At 36.3% G+C, this 22765-nt stretch overlaps 1 protein-coding gene across 1 annotated transcript in view; it reads right to left on the reverse strand.

Moving 5' to 3' along the window:
• LOC137403040 (DDB1- and CUL4-associated factor 8-like) overlaps positions 1-22765 on the reverse strand; it is a 34359-nt gene that overhangs the window by 10080 nt on the left and 1514 nt on the right. Inside the window, exons 3-11 of the mRNA XM_068089403.1 lie at positions 22488-22722; positions 14906-15082; positions 13874-14022; positions 12965-13074; positions 11135-11275; positions 9284-9378; positions 8275-8382; positions 2855-2991; positions 713-934 (exon numbers count right to left, since the gene is read on the reverse strand). Coding sequence (XP_067945504.1) covers positions 713-934; positions 2855-2991; positions 8275-8382; positions 9284-9378; positions 11135-11275; positions 12965-13074; positions 13874-14022; positions 14906-15082; positions 22488-22722 — 1374 coding nt within the window. The remainder of the gene's footprint in view (positions 1-712; positions 935-2854; positions 2992-8274; positions 8383-9283; positions 9379-11134; positions 11276-12964; positions 13075-13873; positions 14023-14905; positions 15083-22487; positions 22723-22765) is intronic.

Here is a 22765-nt window from a genome sequence, read left to right on the forward strand (position 1 = left end):
ATTGTAACATCAGGATGTTTCAATGTTAAAATCAGTAAAACTAGATTACTGTTAAAACAAAACGATCACAAGAAAAAATTTATTGTTGATTTTTATTTTTTTCAATCGGTGAGAGTTATATTTATCTTGATGCATATTATATGCAGGATACAATGAGGCATTCCATTATACTAATCATTTTTCTCATATGCACTTGAAAAGGATTCATCCGGTGAAAAGTGAAAGTTGTCTGACAGAATTCTAGCAAGCTAACTCTGTAAGTCGTACATATTTCATCGGCAAATAACTTCATATCTTAATAGAGATCTGATATGAGAATTTAACAACCTTTCCAAAGTGAAACATATTTCGGAATTGAATTTATGTTTGCGCACATTCCCAGTTAATACGCCGTAGAGAAGTACATTAATAACTTTATCAACTGTATCGTTTTGATAATGGATCTTCAAGATGTGAAGGACCAATTCTGTATCCAAAACATTGAATGAACAATCGCTATATGAACCAAACTAGTATTGCTCTGCAGCCAGTCACAACATCTGGCATAAACAGTAGTGGACTTCCCAAATAAAACTCTATCCTATGTGAGCCTTGCAACCCTTTACTGGACACCTAACAGTGCTTCCAGTAGCTATGGCTCAGCGACGCATTAATGGTTGAAATGTCAGCCTCACTCAGAACCTGCCACCGGCAGTGCCAAATTGCTGCCTACCTCTTTGTATCTGCACAACTTGCTGTGAGCGTTTATCCCAGAGATATACATGGCCACAATCGCTACCACTCACAATATATTCACTGCATGGCCCAAAGAAGTTGACACCCTTAATAGTGTCACTATTCCTATGACCGGAGTAAGTGGCAATGGCATCTGAGTCATTAGATTGGCTAGTATCAAATAGGTATATGTCATCATCATTGTATGAAGCCACAATCTCTACAAAGAATAAGTATAATGTTGGAAGGTGAAGAAGCACGCTTGGATATGTTAACACCTTGATGATTGGCTTGGCTATATTAATACCTTGATGATTGGCTTGGCTATGTTAACACCTTGATGATTGGCTTGGTTATGTTAATACCTTGATGATTGGATATGTTAACATATGTTAACACCTTGATGATTGGCTGTTCAATGGCATTGCAAACTCATGGCCGAAGTGATTTGACAATTTTAGTGGGGCATTTGACTCACATATATTTTCAATAAACAAGCTTATCTACCCATAATAAGAATCCTCAAGGTTTGCTTTAAATAATTATTACATCACCGAAGCTGTAAAAGTGATCAGCTTGACACAATAAAGAACACTAGAGAACCCTAAATCTACACTTGACGCAATAAGAAACACGAGAGAACCCTAAATCTACACTTGACACAATAAGGAACACGAGAGAACCCTAAATCAACACTTGACACAATAAGGAACACTAGCAAACCCGAAATCAACACTTGACACAATAAGGAACACGAGAGAACCCTAAATCAACACTTGACACAATAAGGAACACGAGAGAACCCTAAATCAACACTTGACACAATAAGAAACACTAGAGAACCCTAAATCTACACTTGACACAATAAGGAACACGAGAGAACCCTAAATCAACACTTGACACAATAAGGAACACCAGAGAACCCTAAATCAACACTTGACACAATAAGGAACACTAGCGAACCCGAAATCAACACTTGACACAATAAGGAACACGAGAGAACCCTAAATCAACACTTGACACAATAAGGAACACCAGAGAACCCTAAATCAACACTTGACACAATAAGGAACACGAGAGAACCCTAAATCAACACTTGACACGATAAAGGAACACTAGAGAACCCTAAATCAACATTTTCAATTATTTTTTTGTTTGACATTTTGTACTTTAGAAAAGCTATAAGTAGTTTAAGACTCTTCAAACTTCAACATTCTTTCCCAACAGTTAGTCAAGGCGCTAAAGGTAACTATGACTCAGAGATTTCAACGCTATAGGAAACTATGACTCAGAGATTTCAATGCTAAAGGTAACTATGACTCAGAGATTTCAACGCTATAGGTAACTATGACTCAGAGATTTCAACGCTATAGGTAACTATGACTCGGAGATTTCAATGCTATAGGTAACTATGAGAAGCTCTGAATATCGTCAAATATCAAGCTAAAACGCAATAGGAGTCAATTCTGATGAGCTAAAGCGGAATTTAAACTTAAGACTAACAGTTTAGGAGTAAAATAACGTAAAATGATGTTTTATGTATTTACTACCTTCTACCCCCGTGTTAGATAGCATGGCTAAAAATAATGATAGTGTTTATTTTACCTTTATAGTGGTCACTCTCTGCCTCGAGCTCACTCCGAGGATAACACTTAATTTGACATTTTAAAAATGAAAGATTGAATAACTTCTTTGATGCCTTCTTTTAAAATACCAGAAACACCAATCATCAAATTATTATAGACATGTCTATTTTTTGAAAAATTTGTTGACTAATAAGCAAGGAGCACATGTTATCAAACTAAACTAAAGACAAGAATCTACCATTGATGAGCAGAATAATATTTTAATTTAGACAATATGACCTGCCATATTCTTCACCGGTGTTGTTGACATTCTAAAAAATCATTGGGCCTTGGAAAACCCGATGCTCAACGTATGTTAAAGTTTAAGTGTGAGCTAGCATATCGTCATGACAGGTGACCAATTAGCTGTCCAATGAGAGAGCGAGCCATAGAAAGAGCTGTCCAATTGGAGAGCCAACAAAGGAAAAACTGCCTAACAGAGATACAACGGCGTGATGAGAGTATGATCACAGTTATCAGTAAAACAGCATAGCTGAATTCTAGAGCAACCAAACCTGAGCCATCAAAGCTGTAGACTGCAGCTGTTACATGCTTGAATAGACGCCCTCCAGTTAAGCCATGTGGGTAAAATGTTCTCACTGGTCCATGCGGCTCATCTCCTTCACTGCCAATCTTCCTTTTATCGTAAATTCTACAGGTGAAAATGTTTCAACAGATCATTTTTCATGGTACTGATGACAAAATACAGTCAGAGCTCGACATGTAAAGTAAACCCAGTACAATATTTTTACGCATGATACAATCATCGTATACGTATATGGAGCACATGTTACAAACATCATATATATGGAACACGTGTTACAATCATCATATACCCAACAGGATGAAAATATTCGCGGAGTTAAGTTTCGCGCAAATCGCCTTTTTCATGTATATTCGTGGACTAATTTATTCGCGGATGAACACAATCACTCTCTATTAAGAGTTAACTCTATTGTGGAACACAATCACTCTCTATAAGACAAAAAGCAAATTTATTAAAATTTATCAAGCTAAACTCAGATGTATGTATTTACTTTCATACTGCAATTAGAACAAGAATATAAATTAGTTAGAGAGTTAACTCTAATGCAGCTAGCAATAGAGTTAATCCTTCGCATGCGCACACTGGTAACTGGACTTTTGTGCGACAGTCAATAGGGCGACAGACACTTAGGCGACACTTTTGGTTCAAAAGGCGACAATGTCAGACAGAAGGGCGACACGGCAGACAAACTGGCGACAACTCCAGATTGAAAGGCGACAAATTGGTTTGCTGTTTGGTTGAAGGCTATGTAATGTAGTGACAAACTACCGTATGAGATTCTGCCGTCGTTTGCAATGCTAGCGTATATTTTTGAAATGTAGCCTTGACAGTGTTATTGTTTTATTTTTACAGACTTTTTTTATAAATCGAAATAGTAACATGTATTTTTAAATGCCATTGGTGAGATTTCTCTGATCACGCTAGTTCAGACATTTAACAAAATATAAAGGCCTTTTTTTATAAAACTGCATCTAGCTTATTCAATTAAAACCACCAAAACTTGTTTTTGTATCAGCATGTTTGTTCAAAACAGTTCGAAAAGTCACATTCTCGGCTGAATTGTCGACAATCTTGTCTCTGATTGTTGAAACTTTAGAGTAATCTCACCTCGAGAAGAAATAGTTTTAGGGTTTCGATCGTCGAAATTCATAGTAGCCTGGGAGAGAAGTTTGCTCTTTGTGGAAGATGAAAAGACAATTCCCTATTATTGTGATTTCTCATTTACTTGTGGAAAGAATGATTTTTTTACCCTTGTCTCTTCACAATTATGATAATAATCCAGTGTCATTATAATGTAGACTCAATAGGCTAAATTGCGATTCACACTGGTCTATGTTCGTTGAGATTTTATTTGAGTATGAAGAATGAAGGCTTTTTCTGACATAGGTGTCTAAGATATATCCATATTTTACTAACTTCTGCAGCTTGTCGCAAGAAGACTAAACAGCATCACAGAAAGCTTAAGGAGAAATGATCTATTCCAAAGCATAGAAATCAACCGGTCCTGATACCATGTTACCCTTAAAGTCACTTGAGATATTTGACCGAATCACCCTTGTCACATATCCCGATGGCACACACAACTTGTAGCTTGAGACAATGAGTGATCAACACCTCAAAGACATTTGTGATATATACTCAGCTGCCGGTTAATGCTGCCATGTGCCACATCATATACTATATTTTGCATTTTAACACGCACTATGAATCTTTTATATACACGACTATTTTAACAAAGGACAGACTTCAGAAAAGATTAGAAGATATTACATACATGTAGATAGCCATCGGCTTGAACTTTAATGACAACTTGGAGTAGGGTGACATGACAGCTGTTCTCTTTAATGACAGCAGCGGTGTAGGGAATTTCCTGCTATTATTTTTGTTTATGATTGGAAGTGCAAGTGTATTCGAGTACATGCGAGTCACTGTGTATAATTATATTCCTGCAGTTCAGATTATCTTTTCATGTAAGTTTTAGAATTAGTAGAAAGTAATATTCAGTTGCCAATTTATAACCGTGAACCTGATCCCGTCATTCTAGATAGGAAAGAGAAGTTCTATCGGTAGATGGGTTTATCTACATAGTGTCAATCAGGATGAAGACATTGTAAAAAAAAAGTTAATGCTGCAGACTTTATATATACGTACTTTTGAAAGTTATATATGATAAAAATCAGTTTTACTATTTGTGTAAATATACCAGAAAGCAAATTTATTAAAATTTATCAAGCTAAACTCAGATGTATGTATTTATTTTCATACTGCAATTAGAACAAGAATATAAATTAGTTAGAGAGCTACTACTGAGGGTCCTAATACATGATACAAGAGCCAGTGATAGTATAATGATTCATCAACAGCGGTATGCTATTGACTCAAGAATGCATCGCTTCAAAGGGGTTAAAAAAGTTGGTACCTCTATGCTGTCATATATTAGGCGGTAAGGAATCTCAGACTCTTTCCACACTGATAAGCAACTTGCCAGTTTTCACAAGCAGTAAATGAAGTGAAAAAGAAAGTAGTGACTGTCTAAATAACTTCTGAGCGTGTAGAGTTGACAAAATCTAGAATTAAATTTGTGGAATTTTGATGAACAGAAGAATAGTTGGGCGATTAAAGACAGATTAATCTCAGCAGTTTCTTTTTAATAATAACCATCTCAATTAAAGAAATATTTGGTACATTCATTAATACATCATGAAATTCTACTGTGTGTAAAATAATTATGTAATCAGATTAATGAGAATATAAGCAGGTAATAGATGCCAAGGAAATAAGGTGGAGCAATGAGTGAAAAATATACTAATGCAAGATTTCTGATCTGGGCATCAATAAAGTTGGCGTCTCGTTAGTGTTCACTACTAATTCACAACAACATAACAGGACTTAATACATGTATTTTGAATTAATCCTGCTCTCAGAATTGTCGCCTCAAAGTCCGAAATTGTCGCCTGTTTGTCTACTGTGTCGCTCTTCCGTCTGAAGTTGTCGCCTTTCGAACTGAAAGTGTCGCCTAAGTGTCTGTCGCCTTATTGACTGTCGCCTAACCGTCCGTAATTCGCGCACACCGTGTGTTTGGGTTTCTATTTAGCTGACAGCTACAAGTCGATCATGCCAAGCTATAAATTTCTTGTTGCGTCCAGAGGTTTTCACAAATATTCATTGCTTAGGAGGCCTTTGATGAACCAACAACTTGTGGTAAGTAATGAGTTTTTTAAAACCATTTACTAAATTAATAATTGAATTTTTTTTTGGTTTTTTGGTAAAACGCAATATTTATTTTTCCATCCCTAACGCTTCGTTATTCGTTTTAGTGTGAGAGAGGAGCCCAATAATCTGCACAACCCATTTGCAGTAAAGCTAATAAACGCAGACTGCGCAACGGTTGGTCATCTACCCCGTGAAATAAGTAGAGTAAGCAGCTTTTGCATCATACACGGAGGTACAATGACTGCAAGGGTGGCGGATGTCATTCCTAGAAAATCACCAATCATTCAGAGAGGTCTTGAAATTTAGGTAGAAGTGACGGCATCTGCTAACGAGGAAAATATATCTGTTTTAAAAAAGGAACAAGAACGCCTTTACAATCACAAAATTTTGGCCAACCGTCAGAACGTTGCAATAGTAAGCCACGAGGAGAGTTCTGATGATAACCGCCTTACCAGCTATATAGTAGCAAGAGAATCGCCTTTAACATCTACCCAAGACAGTGACAGCGATATAGCGCTGCTATTACCAAAATAACTAGTGAGAGAGCACCATTACACGCTAGTATTTACTTATCAAGAGTATAAGTTTAATTTTATTACCAGACAACCGCAATATGGGCCAAACTGCTTTTATTTACTCCATTCATTGTTTCTAAAATTTTATTTGTATTTAAAATATTGTATTTGTACACTTGAGTTTGTAATCACTTATAATATATTTATACATAAGCTAATTCATAAGCTAAGCATAATTCATGCTAAGCTATAAATTTTTGGCTTTACCCAGAGGTTTTCATGAATGTTCGTCGATTTGGAGGCCTTTGGTGAACCAACAACTTGTGGTAAGTTATGAGTTTTTTTAATGTAAAGAACTGCAGGAGATTGTTTTCGATGATGATGCTGTGCGGAAATCTGAATAACTTGTGACAACCTTGAATAATTTTGTAAAGAAGTGTGATGCATTGGCAATGGGGTTAACTCAAAGCCCCGGCGATGATTTTTTTAAAATTCGAACTCTGCTACGTTTACTACTTCTGCCTAGCGACTAGTTTTTAATTTGAGGCAGTAGTTATTCTCTCTTGTGTTTAAAAATAAAACTTCTTATTCGCAAAATTTAATAATTCCCGGAATCGTCTGTTCGTGAAATCGCAAATTATTAAATCCATCGTATATTTTCATCCTGTAGGGTATATGGAACAAGCATTCTCATCAGCAGACTACATTTTAATTATTTCATTCCATGGGTCGTGATATCTCCTTCAGGTAAGTATATATAACACTAAAACAAACGCATTATATAAAACAATGTAGGAAATTAAAGATAAAAACTAAAAATGAAAAACTAAATTATGTGTAAACAAGTAAATTAAGAAAGTAATAATCGATATAAGGAGGTTTTTGTAGGACCTATTGTCATTTTTCCTTTATGTTAAAGATCCTGTGGGGCTATTTTTTGATAAAACAATATGTTAATAATACCGTATTGCTTGTGTTTTTTTATGTGGAAACATATAATTCAAAGTCATTTGAAAAATAAGTTTTTTTGTAACTGGCTTAAGTGTACATGCCGATGTGGCCACGAAAACTAGCTGTGGTGTCAACTAATCATCTGATTTATCATTAATACTTCTCTCGCAACAGTTTTCTTATGATATACTATTTAAAAACTAAACAGCACTATGCACCACCTATATGTTGATTTATAAAACTGCAGTTTCAAAAAACTTTGGTTGCAGTAATTTGGAAATTTCCTTTGCATGTCAAGTAAAATATTCGTTGCAAGTTTGCATCATACCTGTACCCTATATGCACATGTACCCTTCATGTACATGTACCCTATATGTACATGTACCCTATATGTACACGTACCTTATATGTACAAGCGCATATAGGGTACATGTATGTTGAAAGATTTGAATGCTAAAGTGATGGAAAGTCAAAGTTTGATTTTGCCCTGAGTAACCACTGTAGAGCTTCAAAACAGCCTACCTATGACAAATAGCAGGTTACATCATCCATACTCTCATATGGACTGGATACATTGAGCTATTAGGTACTTGGAGGTAGAAACAAGGCAACTATAATTGACAAGAAAACGAGGAATAAAAGAACCCTTAGTGTCAACAATAACACGAGGAACATTGGTGATAAGGAGAGAGAAAACTAAGTCACTCACCTCACATACTGGTCTCTTCCGCTGACTGCAAATTCATTCTGATTTTGCGGACGCTTGTCTATCGAGTAGAGGGCGACTCGTTTTCCATCATGTTTGGTAGTCAGCAATCTGAAAGATACCGGGTAGGTTTTACTTTGCTGTTTTCTGTAATTGCTGCCAGATTGGTAGCGATCTGCGCATATAAAATCATGTAAAAAATTAAAGATATAATTAAATACAGTAAAGCGCTCGCTAAAAAAAAACACGAAAAAAAGAAAAGTTTTGACAATGGAAATATGTGCAATATGAAAGTAGATGAAATCATGGCCAAGGATGAAGGTTGGATGCAAAAAGAGATGTAGGTATACTGAGAAATAATAGGAAAAAAGTGACAGAGTAGACAAAACAACCAATCTCTCTCTCTATATATATATATATATATAAATCCCAAAGTTTGTCGTCTGCCATCATTCGGTCTGCCCAGCTATAGCAATTAGTATCTAACAATGAAGAATCCGCCTCACACAAAATTTGATCTCGGCACCTCCCTTTCACCAGACGATAAGTTAATCGATTGAGCTAAGCGAAATGCATTGGATTCATGGGGCAGTATGAGTGGTTATCTAGGTTAAAATACGCATAGCGACTCTGCATAACGTTATGGCGAAACATCACTAAAGCTTGCTCTCACGGCTCTTATTAGTAAGTTTAGCAATAAGAATACTAGCTTGCTCAAATTAGCCAATGGCGATGTGCTATGCTAATAACGAGTGGCACGCAACTACATTACCTGCCACTGTTTATAAACTGTTTTAATACTCGCGCAATACCAGACATTCCACTAGTGATAGCATAAAATGAAAGGAAAACATTTTGGAAAACGATTAATGACTAGTAATAGCAAAAGAGAAGCAGGAGAAGACAAAAAGAAAACAAATACGTAAAGAAATTAAAGAAGAAACAGAAAAAATGGATGCATGAAAAAAGTGACAGAGAGATCAGACTATAAGCAGAGCAGTACTATGCTCACTTTGTAGGTCGCCTTTGCCTGAGATCAATTTGAAATACAACAGAGTCCTCTCCAGCACTCAGCAGGCAGTGTGGGCTGTCCGTTTCTACTGCCAACTGCAATACATCACTTAACCTTGACAAATATATTCCTTCACATCAGATGAAAACTAATTCAGCTACAAATGATCTACAGTACTATTGACATGTCATATCAGGTAGCATAAGAGAGAGTTAATGACGCCCATAAACACACCCCTTTTCCTTAATATCCTTTGTACACTCATTTGTTTCTAGCCCAATACCACACTGTTTGATTGCCTTGAAAATCATTATATATCCTCCGGAAATCTCTATCTCTCCTGGTAACTACTCCCTGAAGTCATCATATGTCACGCACTCCCTGAAAGTCATCACATGTCACGCACTCCCTGAAAGTCATTATATATCACACACTCCCTGAAAGTCATCATATACCACACACTCCCTGAATGTCATCATATACCACACACTACCTGAAAGTCATCATATACCACACACTCCCTGAAAATCATCATATATCCCACACTCCCTGAATGTCATCATATACCACACACTCCCCGAAAATCATCATATACCACACACTCCCTGAAAATCATCATATATCACACACTCTCTGAATGTCATCATATACCACACACTCCCTGAAAATCATCATATAACACACACTCCCTGAAAATCATCGTATACCACACACTCCCTGAAAATCATCATATACCACACACTCCCTGAAAATCATCATATACCACACACTCCCTGAAAGTCATCATATATCACACACTCCCTGAAAATCATCAAATGTCACACACTCCCTGATAATCAGCACATATCATAGAATCCTTGTAAGCAGCATAATTTTAACATTGGTGGATCTTAAGTTTGAGCCTACATCAAACCAGGGGTAGTTTATACAGTATGATTCTCATAACACTACAATTATATTAGATCAAAAGTATTAGAGTTGTTTACTCTAATACTCTAGATCATCATCTACAACTACCTACATCAAAACAAGAGTAAACAACTCTAAGTATTACCACTAACTATAACTACCGTAAGAGCTCTATTTGAACACCATGGCGCTGTATTTGTCAACCCTTCCCGTACGGTGATGTTTTAATAGAAGTGACATTCAAGTATAGGGTGGCCCTGTATTTTTTGACTGATTTGTTAAAATTTTGGGAGAATAGATCAAGTCAGATTATAAACCACATTATGGATGAATCTGCAGATAATAGATCCGATTTAGGCTTTAGTGACTTCAAATCGGAATGTACTTTTGATGATTGCACTCCTCGATCTTTTTGGGTACACCATCAGTAAAACCATGGCAACCACCACAGCAACGAAAGAATTAATTGTTATTGACGTAACCGAGTCACTAATAGTACCATTTTGTAGACACTTTTTTGTGGATATTTTTCCACTGATCGCTTTTTGTTATGAGTTCAGAAAGATCGAGGAATGTCAATGTGGCAGTCAAATAGAGGTGGTGTTCAATTAAAGGGTCTCGCTGTATTTTTTAACTTTTCTCCTATAATGGCTTCTATTAGAGGTAGTGCTCAAATAATGGCGGTGTACAAAAAGAAGTTTTACAGTATACCAAAACAAGAGTAAACAACTCATAAGTCTTACCATCAACTAGAGCTATATCAAAACAAGAGTAAACAACTCATAAGTCTTACCATCAACTAGAGCTATATAAAAACAAGAGTAAACAACCTAAGTCTTACTATTAACTACAATTATATTGCTTGTAGATTAAGAGTAGACAACACCTTAAGCCTTACCATCAGCCAGTGTCCTGATAAGAACACCCTAAGGCTATGAATACCTTGTGGGCGGCCCCGCTATGTTGGGCAAGTTTCTTTGTGCTACGACAAGATCCTGATGATGAGAGCTCTGCGAGACGGACCTTTCCATCCCGACCCGTGGTCACTAGTTGGCTGTCATTTGAATGGGGCATGAACTTGGTCTAAACAAAAGATTATCTACCTTATCAAAACTGCCTCTCACACACAAAGACATGATACACAAAAAATAAGAACCACTTGAAGGGAATGAGACAGAGGCAATTCTATCTTTCCTTGGGCCCCTATCAGACACGACACTCTTCATCAAACGCATGGCTAACAGTAACTACATAACAGTTAACACAGAATAGTTAATCTCAGTTGTAAATAAGCAAGTACACTCTATTGGACACCTCGATTTATATTATCTATCATGCAAAGAACCCCCGAGCATGTGGACTATGCAATGAATTGCTGGAAACAATCCAGCGAAGCAAAGGTAGATGCAAACAGAAGGCAAGAATCTAGCCTACTATGCTACACATGCTGGGAAGGGTAAAACAAAGTGATGAGATTAGAATTGATATTTGTCTTGATGTTAGACGTAACTTTCAAGATACGACCTTTGAATTTCCTAAGTGTAAATGAAAGTGAAAAAGTTCGTAGCAATAAAAAAATAAAACAAATTATTAAAGACATAATAATAAATTAATTTAAACTACAGCCAAACGTCGATTTTTCACCATAATCTGTTTCAGAAGACTTCAAAAAGCCATTTGTTTGAAATATAAACTAGTTTTTCCAATTATAGTTAAAGTAAATACTTTTAATTCGCTCCATGTTTAGCAAAAAACTTTTTAAAGCATTATATTACTGTTTTACACCATAAACTGTGTACACACATGTAATAAGAGAGCGAGAAATATGTAAAATACAGTGATTGTCTCATAAAATATATTAATAGACTAGACTAGCTTGAGAAATGTGCTGTACTGCTGTATCTGTAACAACTTGTATCTTAGCCTTGTTTACTCAGTCTTATGTACTACATACCTTTAAAAATGTAGAAACAGAATGTATTTTATTTTAATAAATGATATCTTACTTTGGATCATGAAAAAACAAACATTTCCTATGTTTTATTTTTACCTATTTTAAGATAAATATTAATGCAGTGAAAGCTAACCTAATTTTTAATAAAAATAATGTACAGCAATGTATTCTACCACAAATAATGTGAAATATAAAGCATAATACACATTTTTTTGTATTCTATTTTACCAACTGTGATATAAGAACAATTACAATACAGTACAGTATTGAAGGCTAGCCTAGAAATCGAGTGGTGTATTCGAATTCGCTCAACATCTTTCCGTTTGGTCAAAAGCCGAAGTTTTGGTCAGCCAGAGGCGCAAAAATCTCAAATTTTCTGGTCAAAATCTGATTTAAACAAAATCAAAAATGTTCAAAAAACGATATATGACTATATATATATATATATACATATATATATATATATATGTACATATCTAGTGTTAGCTAGAATACATTACACATCATACCGCTATCACTTGCTAAACTGCCGAATCTACAAATCTAAACCTTTATAAACGATGCGCAATTCTTTCGATACGTCACGAAATGACTGGTTGAGACAGCATGTACCTTTAGCTAGTTACGAGTACACTGATGCTTCAAATAACCAAACATTTGGTGATTTTACATGAAATACTTTGTTTAACAGGATGGTGTTAACAGATTGCTTCACCTGAAAAGGCCCAACAAGAACTCTAAAGTAACCTCAAACCATTCCAAAGCATGTAAGGTACGCATGTGGTGCACTAAAGGATGAGGGTGCCAGCCTAGCCTACCTGAAACACATTAGAGTCGTGTCCTGAGTAAAAATGCATGTATGCCCGCCCTGTCCTCACATCCCAGATGTACACCTTTGTATCGTCTGAGCCACTGGCCAGCCAAGTACCTTTATGTGAACAGACATGATATTTAGCTAAATATTATAAATTTGACCACAAACAGACATGCCATATATAACTAGTAATAATCTGAAATTAAACAGAAATACCATATATAACTAGTAATAACCTGAAAATATGCAGACATGCCATATATAACTAGTAATAATCTGAAAATATGCAGACATGCCATATATAACTAGTAATAATCTGAAAATAAGCAGACATGCCATATACAACTAGTAATAACCTGAAAATAAGCAGACATGTCATATACAACTAGTAATAACCTGAAAATAAGCAGACAAGCCATATATAACTAGTAATAACCTGAACATGAGCAGACATGCCATCTATAACTAGTAATAACCTTAAAATATGCAGACATGCCATATATAACTAGTAATAACCTGAAAATAAGCAGACATGCCATATATAACTAGTAATAACCTGAAATTAAGCAGACATGCCATATATAACTAGTAATAACCTGAAATAAGCAGACATGCCATATACAACTAGTAATAACCTGAAAATAAGCAGACATGCCATATATAACTAGTAATAATCTGAAAATAAGCAGACATGCCATATATAACTAGTAATAACCTGAACATGAGCAGACATACCATATATAACTACTATAAGCCTGAACACGAGTAAAGAAGGTCGCGAGATTCAGCTTGCAAGGTTACTCCACAAAATGGTCACAAATCTTCCCCACACACGCACACATGCCCACAGCAAGTGAGTATCACACGCAACAGCAGTACAACTATGTGAACGCTGATCCCGAGAGACGCACACCTGATGGATTAAAGTTGAGGGCATTCACACAGCCGGTGTGTCCTCGGAAACTGTGTGTCACCTTTAGGCGTCTCACAAAGTTAAGGTTGGCCATCATAGAGCGAGTGTAGCTGCGCTGTGCTCCGCAGCAGCCGTGGTCCCCAAGCATCCTTTATAAAAATAAAGATAGTATTTGAATTGTTGAACCGCTCTCATATTCGCAATACAGACAATGGCTATATATATACTCAAACCAACGGTCAAACCTTTACATCTACCTGAAAGATAGTAAAAATAGCATGACTAGGTAGTGCATGGCGCAGGATTTGCACACAGTAATGATAGCTAGTCGATAAGCAGTATATACCACAAAGAAAGTAGTTACCTAGCGACATCATACCGAGGAAAGGTTGGGAAGCAACAGTGAACTACGTAGATTGGCAACATTTCTTAATCCTTGAAAGCTGATACTCAAAAAGGTATGGCATCTAACAAACAAAGGTTTATCTATCATATGTGACAACATTTAGATATGGCCCTCAATCAAATGCAAACCATTCTAATACTGTTAAAAGATTAAATGAAGTTGTAATCGATGAATTATGAAGCTCAAACCAACAGCCGATTTTGAGCAGTTTTATGCGACTCCCATTATTACTAATATAACAGCAATTGCTTGTTGCTCACTTCTAGAGCGTATCTGTTTCTTTAGTTATAAGTGAGTTTTAATGTAACTGAAAATAAATATGCTAGAAGACCCAGGCTAGTGTACTGTTGCGTATTGCTAATGTTCTATTCACAAAAACTCATCAAGAAGAGCTAAAAGGAGAGAACCTTATTTGGGCATGAACGTGTCATCATAAGTCCTTCCAATTCTTATGAAGCAGGAGTTGATGAAACATTTTATATCCAATGCGATCAAACTTGGTTGTTTTTATAAACAGGAGAATACCAAAGCAATATAATTAGTGAGTAGATAACTCCTACATTGTATATTTTGGTTTCAAGCTATGACACTGGAAGGCATATAGTTGAACATGGCACATAGCGTACCTTGTCTGAGAGTCGCAGAGAAGATTTCTCCGAACGGGCACTGCTTTTATGTCCGCATTGAGAACCGACAGCTCTTCACTTGTGTCTTCACTCTGCTCAGTTGAAGAGTCGGTTTCGGCTGACATAAATCTCATGTCATCATCATCATCATCCTCATCGTCAAGGCTATCATCTGAGCTACAGGAAACAGACATTACCAGCTCAAAGCTACGAATGAAATTGCAGCAAGCTGTATGTTTTAAAAACTAATAATTCTCTTTCACCCCTTTTATGACACAAACTGATCAGCAAATGAAGAAAAGTTCAAAGAAGCCAACAACCACTACTGGAATTTAAATGTGATGTTCAGTACTATTAAACGATAAACACTAGCATCAAAACATACAGCTAGCAAAAGCTGTAGATGCTAGATGTATATGAATCTTTAACAAATCTCAGGGTGCTTTTAGATTTGAGTAAGACATTCTGATTCCAATTGCGTACATTTCTCACAACTAGGAAAATTATAGTACATGGTTTTTTCTTTGATTGGGTCCTTGGTGGATGGCATCAAATGGGGTAGGAATTGCTGACAGTGGACCGAGATCTTAATAAAAATTCAATGTTTTCAGGCTACCATTTTGAGTATATGTTAAAACCAATTCATTCAATTCATGTTAAAATTGTTCACAGGTCTTTAATAGAATAACTATCCTGTCAGTCCGAGTTTATGGACACGTAAAAAGGACTACATAAATGCTTATGGGTGTACCTTATTCCACGATACAAATTGTTTCGACAATTTGTTCAACATAGGCATAGGGAATCTAAAATGGCTCTCAATAATGGAGATGCATAAAACTTTCAAGTGAGCAATAGCCACAGGAGAGGTAAGAATTGAGGTTTGGTGTTGTATCAAGGACAGAAAACTGAAAAAAACTAACTGTGATTACATACTTTGTTGCGGATCAATTCTACTAAAAAGGACAACTTGCGTAATCATATTTTTACTGGAGCTAGACCACCTTGTAGCCTACGGTTCATTATAGGTGAATCAAGCGATGGCATGACAATAGAGTAAGTTTATTTCTCATCTTTGGCTCTAAAATAATTACTTTGAAGAATATATCGTAAAACCTCTATTTAAATGCCATGGCGCTCTATTTTTCAACCCTTCCCTTAGAGTGATGGTTTATTAGAGGTGATGTTCAAATAAAGGGTAGCGTTGATAAATTAAACTAAAAAATAAAATTAAATATGTCGCCTATATTTTGCACTCACCTTAGGGCGTTGCGACATTAACCCTATGATGCAAGAAATTTGCAAACTTACCTCCAACTTGTCGCAGATCTCTAAATAAATATGCACAAAAAAGCTGATACATGTCTCTACCAGTTAATATCTAGTGCTTGCAATTAACAAACGATGAACTTATATCCTGTATTGAAATGTGTTGGAGCATTCAAGTTTTTAATTCTTGTTTAAATTTGAAGGCATATTTCTAGTTTATAGGTTACATAAAAGCTCATTGCACTCATCAATGTTTGCTACAGTTTGCAGCCAAAACTGACTTTCCATGTGCAATAGAACAGGAATTACGAGTGTCGATCCATTGTAAACCGAGTTCAAATTACCACAATCACGCAATTAAATATGCTATAAATCTGCAAATTTATAAGTTTCGTAATAGTAATAATCTATCAATAGGTACAAATATATATTTATGAACAAATGACATGAACAAATCATAAGTATAATACGCAGAAACAAAATTTACATTTTAAAACAAACATTAACACTTTTAAAACAAAAATATTAGCATCGTTTGCTTGGCCAGTTGCATTCTGATTGTTCCTTTTGTTCGGAACCATTTAACATTCTTCTGGCAATAAAATACCTTTTACAGTGTTTTCTGACCTCAACCCGTTTTCCGCACAACTGAGCTAGTCGATATAAGCATCCAAACAATTTTTAGCAGAGCAAAACATTTTTCGCGAAACCATTTTAAATAGACACTTCTAGCGCATATACAGTGGAACCTCGGTTCTCGAACACAATCCGTTCCAAAAGGTTGTTCAAAAACCGAGTTGTTCGAGATCTGAAACAAGCTTTCTCATTAGAATTGATGTATGTAAGTTTTAATCCGTTCCAAGTCGATTTAACAACTTCGGTAAAGTATTTCTTAACATTTTACACCTAAACTGTACTTTATACTGCATACTATAAATAAAAACGGGTAGATATAGATCGTGTTTAATTTTAATAAAATATTTTTTATCTATGATGATGAAAAAAGAAAACCGAAAGTAAACATTTTGTACGCTTTGCTCTTAAAACGTCGAAAACATTAAAGGTTACAATACAATACCGAAAATCGCAGAAATTGATAATAAAACAGCGAAAAAAGCAACAGTTCAGTTTCATCAAAAACTGTGTAAAAAAGAAAATAGAAACAGCAATGGCACAATTACTTCACATCTTTGAAGAAGAATCCTTCTCTAAAACAATTTAGGGTAACTCGACTGGAGGAGTTGTGTTCCTAGAAAATCTCTTCGGTAGAGGCGACGTCCTCCCAGATGGGTTCTTTTTGTAAAGAATTTACGATGCGAAACTTCTCCCTTTGTTTGAGAACCGTTCGAAAGTGGCTCATAACAACGTCGTTAAACGTCTAAACATGCTGTTTCCGGAGCTGTTCCGAACGTTTAATTGAAATGTACATGCTCCGGTTCTGTCGAGAACCGAACTTATGTTCGAGATCCGAGACGAGCAAATCCCAAATTTTTTGGTCGAAGCCCGAGTTGGTCGAGAACCGAAGCATTCGAAAACCGAGGTTCCACTGTAAAGTGAAACCGTATGTAATCAAAATAGCCTCAATATACATGTATTGGCCTCAAAATATGTACAGTAAGTGCTCATGCTCAAGCCGCGCGGCTTGTGCTCACAAACAGATGACTCACGAAAGAAAAAATAACCCTCCAACAAGCCGTCTGTGGTATCTAGCTGCCCTTACTAACAAGCCGCTTATGCCCACAGACCGCGGCTAACGACGGAGGTTTTGTCATCCTTGACCCCTTCGGGAGCGAGAGTGTTGAGACGGGTCCCGCTATACCTCCGTCCTTTTGAATAAGAAAAACTGTTTTGCACTCAGTTTGGTCCATAGTTTCTGCTTCGATGTCAGCAGGTATTAACACGCTCCCAACCACTTGTCTCTCACTCGTGTGTCACAAATTCATCTCGACTTAGAGCGATAAATTATTCTTTAGTCTAAAGTATTCCATAAACATGACCTTGAAAAAAACGAGTAGTCTGCCAAAACCCCCATACATAAAAGTGTATCATGAATGCGATTCTATGGTTATAGCGCGAGAGCTGAGCAGAGACCCACGTCCCTGAGCCCCACGTAAGTTTTAAAAGAATGGCATTAAGCCGCGGACTATGACCTTGAACCAGAAGCCGCGCCCAACGACAAGTCGCGCAGCTTGAGCATGAGGACTTACGGTAGTAGCACAGATTTCATCCTATATTGAAAAACCTTTTTCCTATACATTGAAGTATCAAGACCGTGTTAAAACAGAAGCTACTATTAGCTTGATACAGTTATTAATCATCTTTATTGTGTTGCTTGCAAAGTTTTAATGAAAAAACCTAAAGAATTGGGGGTGGAAATTGAACTTCGATACAAATGAAAACAACATTAATTCATTATTGATGTAATTGAGTCATTATTAGTACGGTTTTGTGAACACTTTTCGACTGATCACCTGCTATTATATTATAGGTTCATAAAGATTAAGAATGTCAAATAGTGGCATTCAAATAGAAGCGGCATCCAAATAAAGGGGGCGTTCAAATACAAGTTTTACGGTAACCTAAAATGCATATGGCTGAAGAATATCCCGTCAACTCTTTGCTGCCTCCTCTTTGCTCACCTCTATTGACACGAGTTTGCTTCTTTATTTTGTATAGCTATTTAATTGAGTACAATAGACATTCCTATAGAATATATCTCCTATAGCGTGTACCTCCCGTAGAGTATACCTCCCATAGAGTATACCTCCCATAGAGTACACCTTCTCTAACGTGTACCTCCCATAAAGTATACCTCCCATAGAGTATACCTTCCATAGAATATACCTACCATAGAGTATACCTCCATAACGTGCACCTCCCATATAGTATACCTCTTATAACGTATACCTCCCATAAAGTACACCTCCTCTAACGTGTACCTCCCATAGATTATACCTCTCATAGATTATACCTCCCATAGAGTACACCTCCTCTAACGTGTACCTCCCATAAAGTATACCTCCCATAGAGTATACCTTCCATAGAATATACCTACCATAGAGTACACCTCCCATAACGTGCACCTCCCATAGAGTATACCTCTTATAACGTATACCTCCCATAGAGTACACCTCCTCTAACGTGTACCTCCCATAGATTATACCTCCCACAGATTATACCTCCCATAGAATATACCTCCCATAGAGTATACCTCCTATAACGTGTACCTCCCATAGAGTATACATCCTATAACGTACACCTATACCGTATACCTCCTATACCGTATACCTCCTATACCGTATACCTCCTATACCGTATACCTCCTATACTGTATATCTCCTATAACGTATACCTCCTATACCGTATAACTCCTATACCGTATATCTCCTATACCGTATACCTCCTATAACGTATACATCATATAACGTATACCTCCTATAACGTATACCTCCTATAACGTATACATCCTACAACTTATACCTCCTATAACGTATACCTCCTATAACATATACCTCCTATAACGTATACCTCCTATAACATATACCTCCTATAACTTATACCTTCTATAACTTATACCTCCTATAACGTATACCTCCTATAATGTATACATCCTATAACGTATACCTCCTATAACGTATACATCCTATAATGTATACCTCCTATAACGTATACCTCCTATAACTTATACCTCCTATAACGTATACATCCTATAACTTATACCTCCTATAACGTATACCTCCTATAATGTATACATCATATAACGTATACCTCCTATACCTCATATAACTTATACCTGCTATACCGTATATCTCCTATAACGTATACCTCCTATACCGTATACCTCCTATACCGTATATCTCCTATACCGTATACCTCCTATAACGTATACCTCCTATAACGTATACCTCCTATAACGTATACCTCCTATAACGCATACATTTTATAACGTATACCTCCTATAACTTATACCTCCTATAACGTATACCGCCTATAATGTATACATCCTATAACTTATACCTCCTATAACGTATACCTCCTATAATGTATACATCATATAACGTATACCTCCTATACCGTATACCTCATATAACTTATACCTCCTATACCGTATATCTCCTATAACGTATACCTCTTATACTGTATACCTCCTATACCGTATATCTCCTATACCGTGTACCTCCTATAACATATACCTCCTATACCGTGTACCTCCTATAACGTATACCTCCTATAACGTATACATCCTATAACGTATACCTCCTATAACGTATACCTCCTATAACGTATACATCCTATAACGTATACCTCCTATAACGTATACCTCCTATACCGTATACCTCCTACATCGTATATCTCCTATACCGTGTACCTCCTATAACGTATACCTTCTATAACGTATACCTCCTATAACGTATACATCCTATAACGTATACCTCCTATAACGTATACCTCCTATAACGTATACCTCCTATAACGTATACCTCCTATAACGTATACCTCCTATAACGTATACCTCCTATAACGTATACCTCCTATAACGTATACCTCCTATAACTTATACCTCTTATAACGTATACCTACTATAACGTATACATCCTATGACGTATACATCCTATAACGTATACCTCCTATAACGTATACATCCTATAACCTATACCTCCTATAACGCATACATCCTATAACGTATACCTCCTATAACGTATACATCCTATAACGTATACATCCTATAACGTATACATCCTATAACGTATACATCCTATAACGTATACCTCCTATAACGTATACATCCTATAACGTATACATCCTATAACGTATACATCCTATAACGTATACATCCTATAACGTATACCTCCTATAACGTATACCTCCTATAACGTATACCTCCTATAACGTATACCTCCTATAACGTATACCTCCTATAACGTATACCTCCTATAACGTATACATCCTATAACGTATACCTCCTATAACGTATACATCCTATAACGTATACATCCTATAACGTATATCTCCTATAACGTATACCTCCTATAACGTATACATCCTATAACGTATACATCCTATAACGTATACATCCTATAACGTATACATCCTATAACATACATCTCCCATAACTTAAATGTCAAATGAGGAAAAGAATTTAAGTAGTTTTTGCTTCGTACAATGTAAAGAATTCCATATAACATAGTGTCAAGGCGGTGCAAGTTTTCAAGTTTAATTTGAATAGCGAGAATCTCATAGTTAGTCTTAAAAATGTCGCTTTATATCTCGCCGCACTTGAATGAGAGCAAAAAAAACGTCGTATAGGGCTCTCTCTATTATATGTACAAAAACCCTGGCAATATAGTTTGCCATTAAAAACCGTCAGGTATGTTGAAAAAGCACAGAAAATAAGTAGCTGTGTAATCGTTATGAAATACTTCAACAAGTCGATCTATTGGTGCAGGCGTTGGAGTGTCGATATACCATGTGCCGATCTATCGGTGCAGGCATTGGAGTGTCGATATACCAAACTTAATGTCATGAGTTTTTAGTGTAGCCAAAAGCACTCTCTTATTTTAACCTCAAACACTGGTGACGAACGGTCAGACAGACACGTATACATATACTCCTAATACGTATAGTAAAGCTATGGTACATTTTTGTTTTACTTTATTTTAGACATGAAATATTTTGCAATATTCTTCCTTTGCAGAATAAACACTATGGTCAAGACAAATTGAAAAGAACCAATGTAAATTGAGATTGAAGATGTTTGCTTCTCTTAACTTATTGTAAAATTATCATAATCATGAACCATAAACCAAGTTAAATTGATACAAAGAAAAAAAGTTAAGTCTAGTTTTTTCCTTTTGAAAAAGCCAAAGGGGTGAGTTGAGAATATCTTAGGACGTATTAGGCAATTTATATGTATTTTACTGTTCGTATAACATAAAATCCTTATAACGTAAACGTTCCCGGAATGGATATTTGCTTTGCAGGAGCCCCTATTGTAATTGGTTAAAGTAGTCCATCCTCGAAAAAGACAGGCTAAAATTAGTAAACCACACAGCTATAAATAAGATGAGATCTTGAGAAAAGGTGGCAAGGGCCATAATGTCTAAACGAACTGTAGCTTCAATGGTTATCGAAGGATAACTTCCATGTCAAACCACTAGTCCTCGCGCTTTCATCTGCATAACAAATAATTAATACTTTCCAAAAGTGGTGAGAGTGACAAAGCAAAAACTGTTGTATTATCTCGAAGCTTCATCACAAGATGTACGCATATGTAGCTGTAACCAATTCCAAAATTTACATATAAACTAAATACCTGGAGCTGAGCAGACCTCTTTGATAGGACGGCTGACGAGAGCCTGCGTCAGATTGGGAACTGCCTACTTGTGGAGACATCGTATAATAGCCCGCGGTGTCGCTGTCATCAGAACAGAGTGGTTCCATGGGCATTAGGCTGCCTTCCACGCCGTGATTATCACTGCTCGAGTGCGAACATTCATCGTTGGTGTTAGTTAACTTTTTATCGCCAGAATCAAGGGCTGATTCATCACCTATTTAATATTAAAACTTTCGGACAAACGGGTCCCACAGTAA

This window comes from Watersipora subatra, chromosome 1 (assembly GCF_963576615.1).
Source record: "Watersipora subatra chromosome 1, tzWatSuba1.1, whole genome shotgun sequence".
In the NCBI taxonomy this organism is placed as follows: domain Eukaryota; kingdom Metazoa; phylum Bryozoa; class Gymnolaemata; order Cheilostomatida; family Watersiporidae; genus Watersipora; species Watersipora subatra.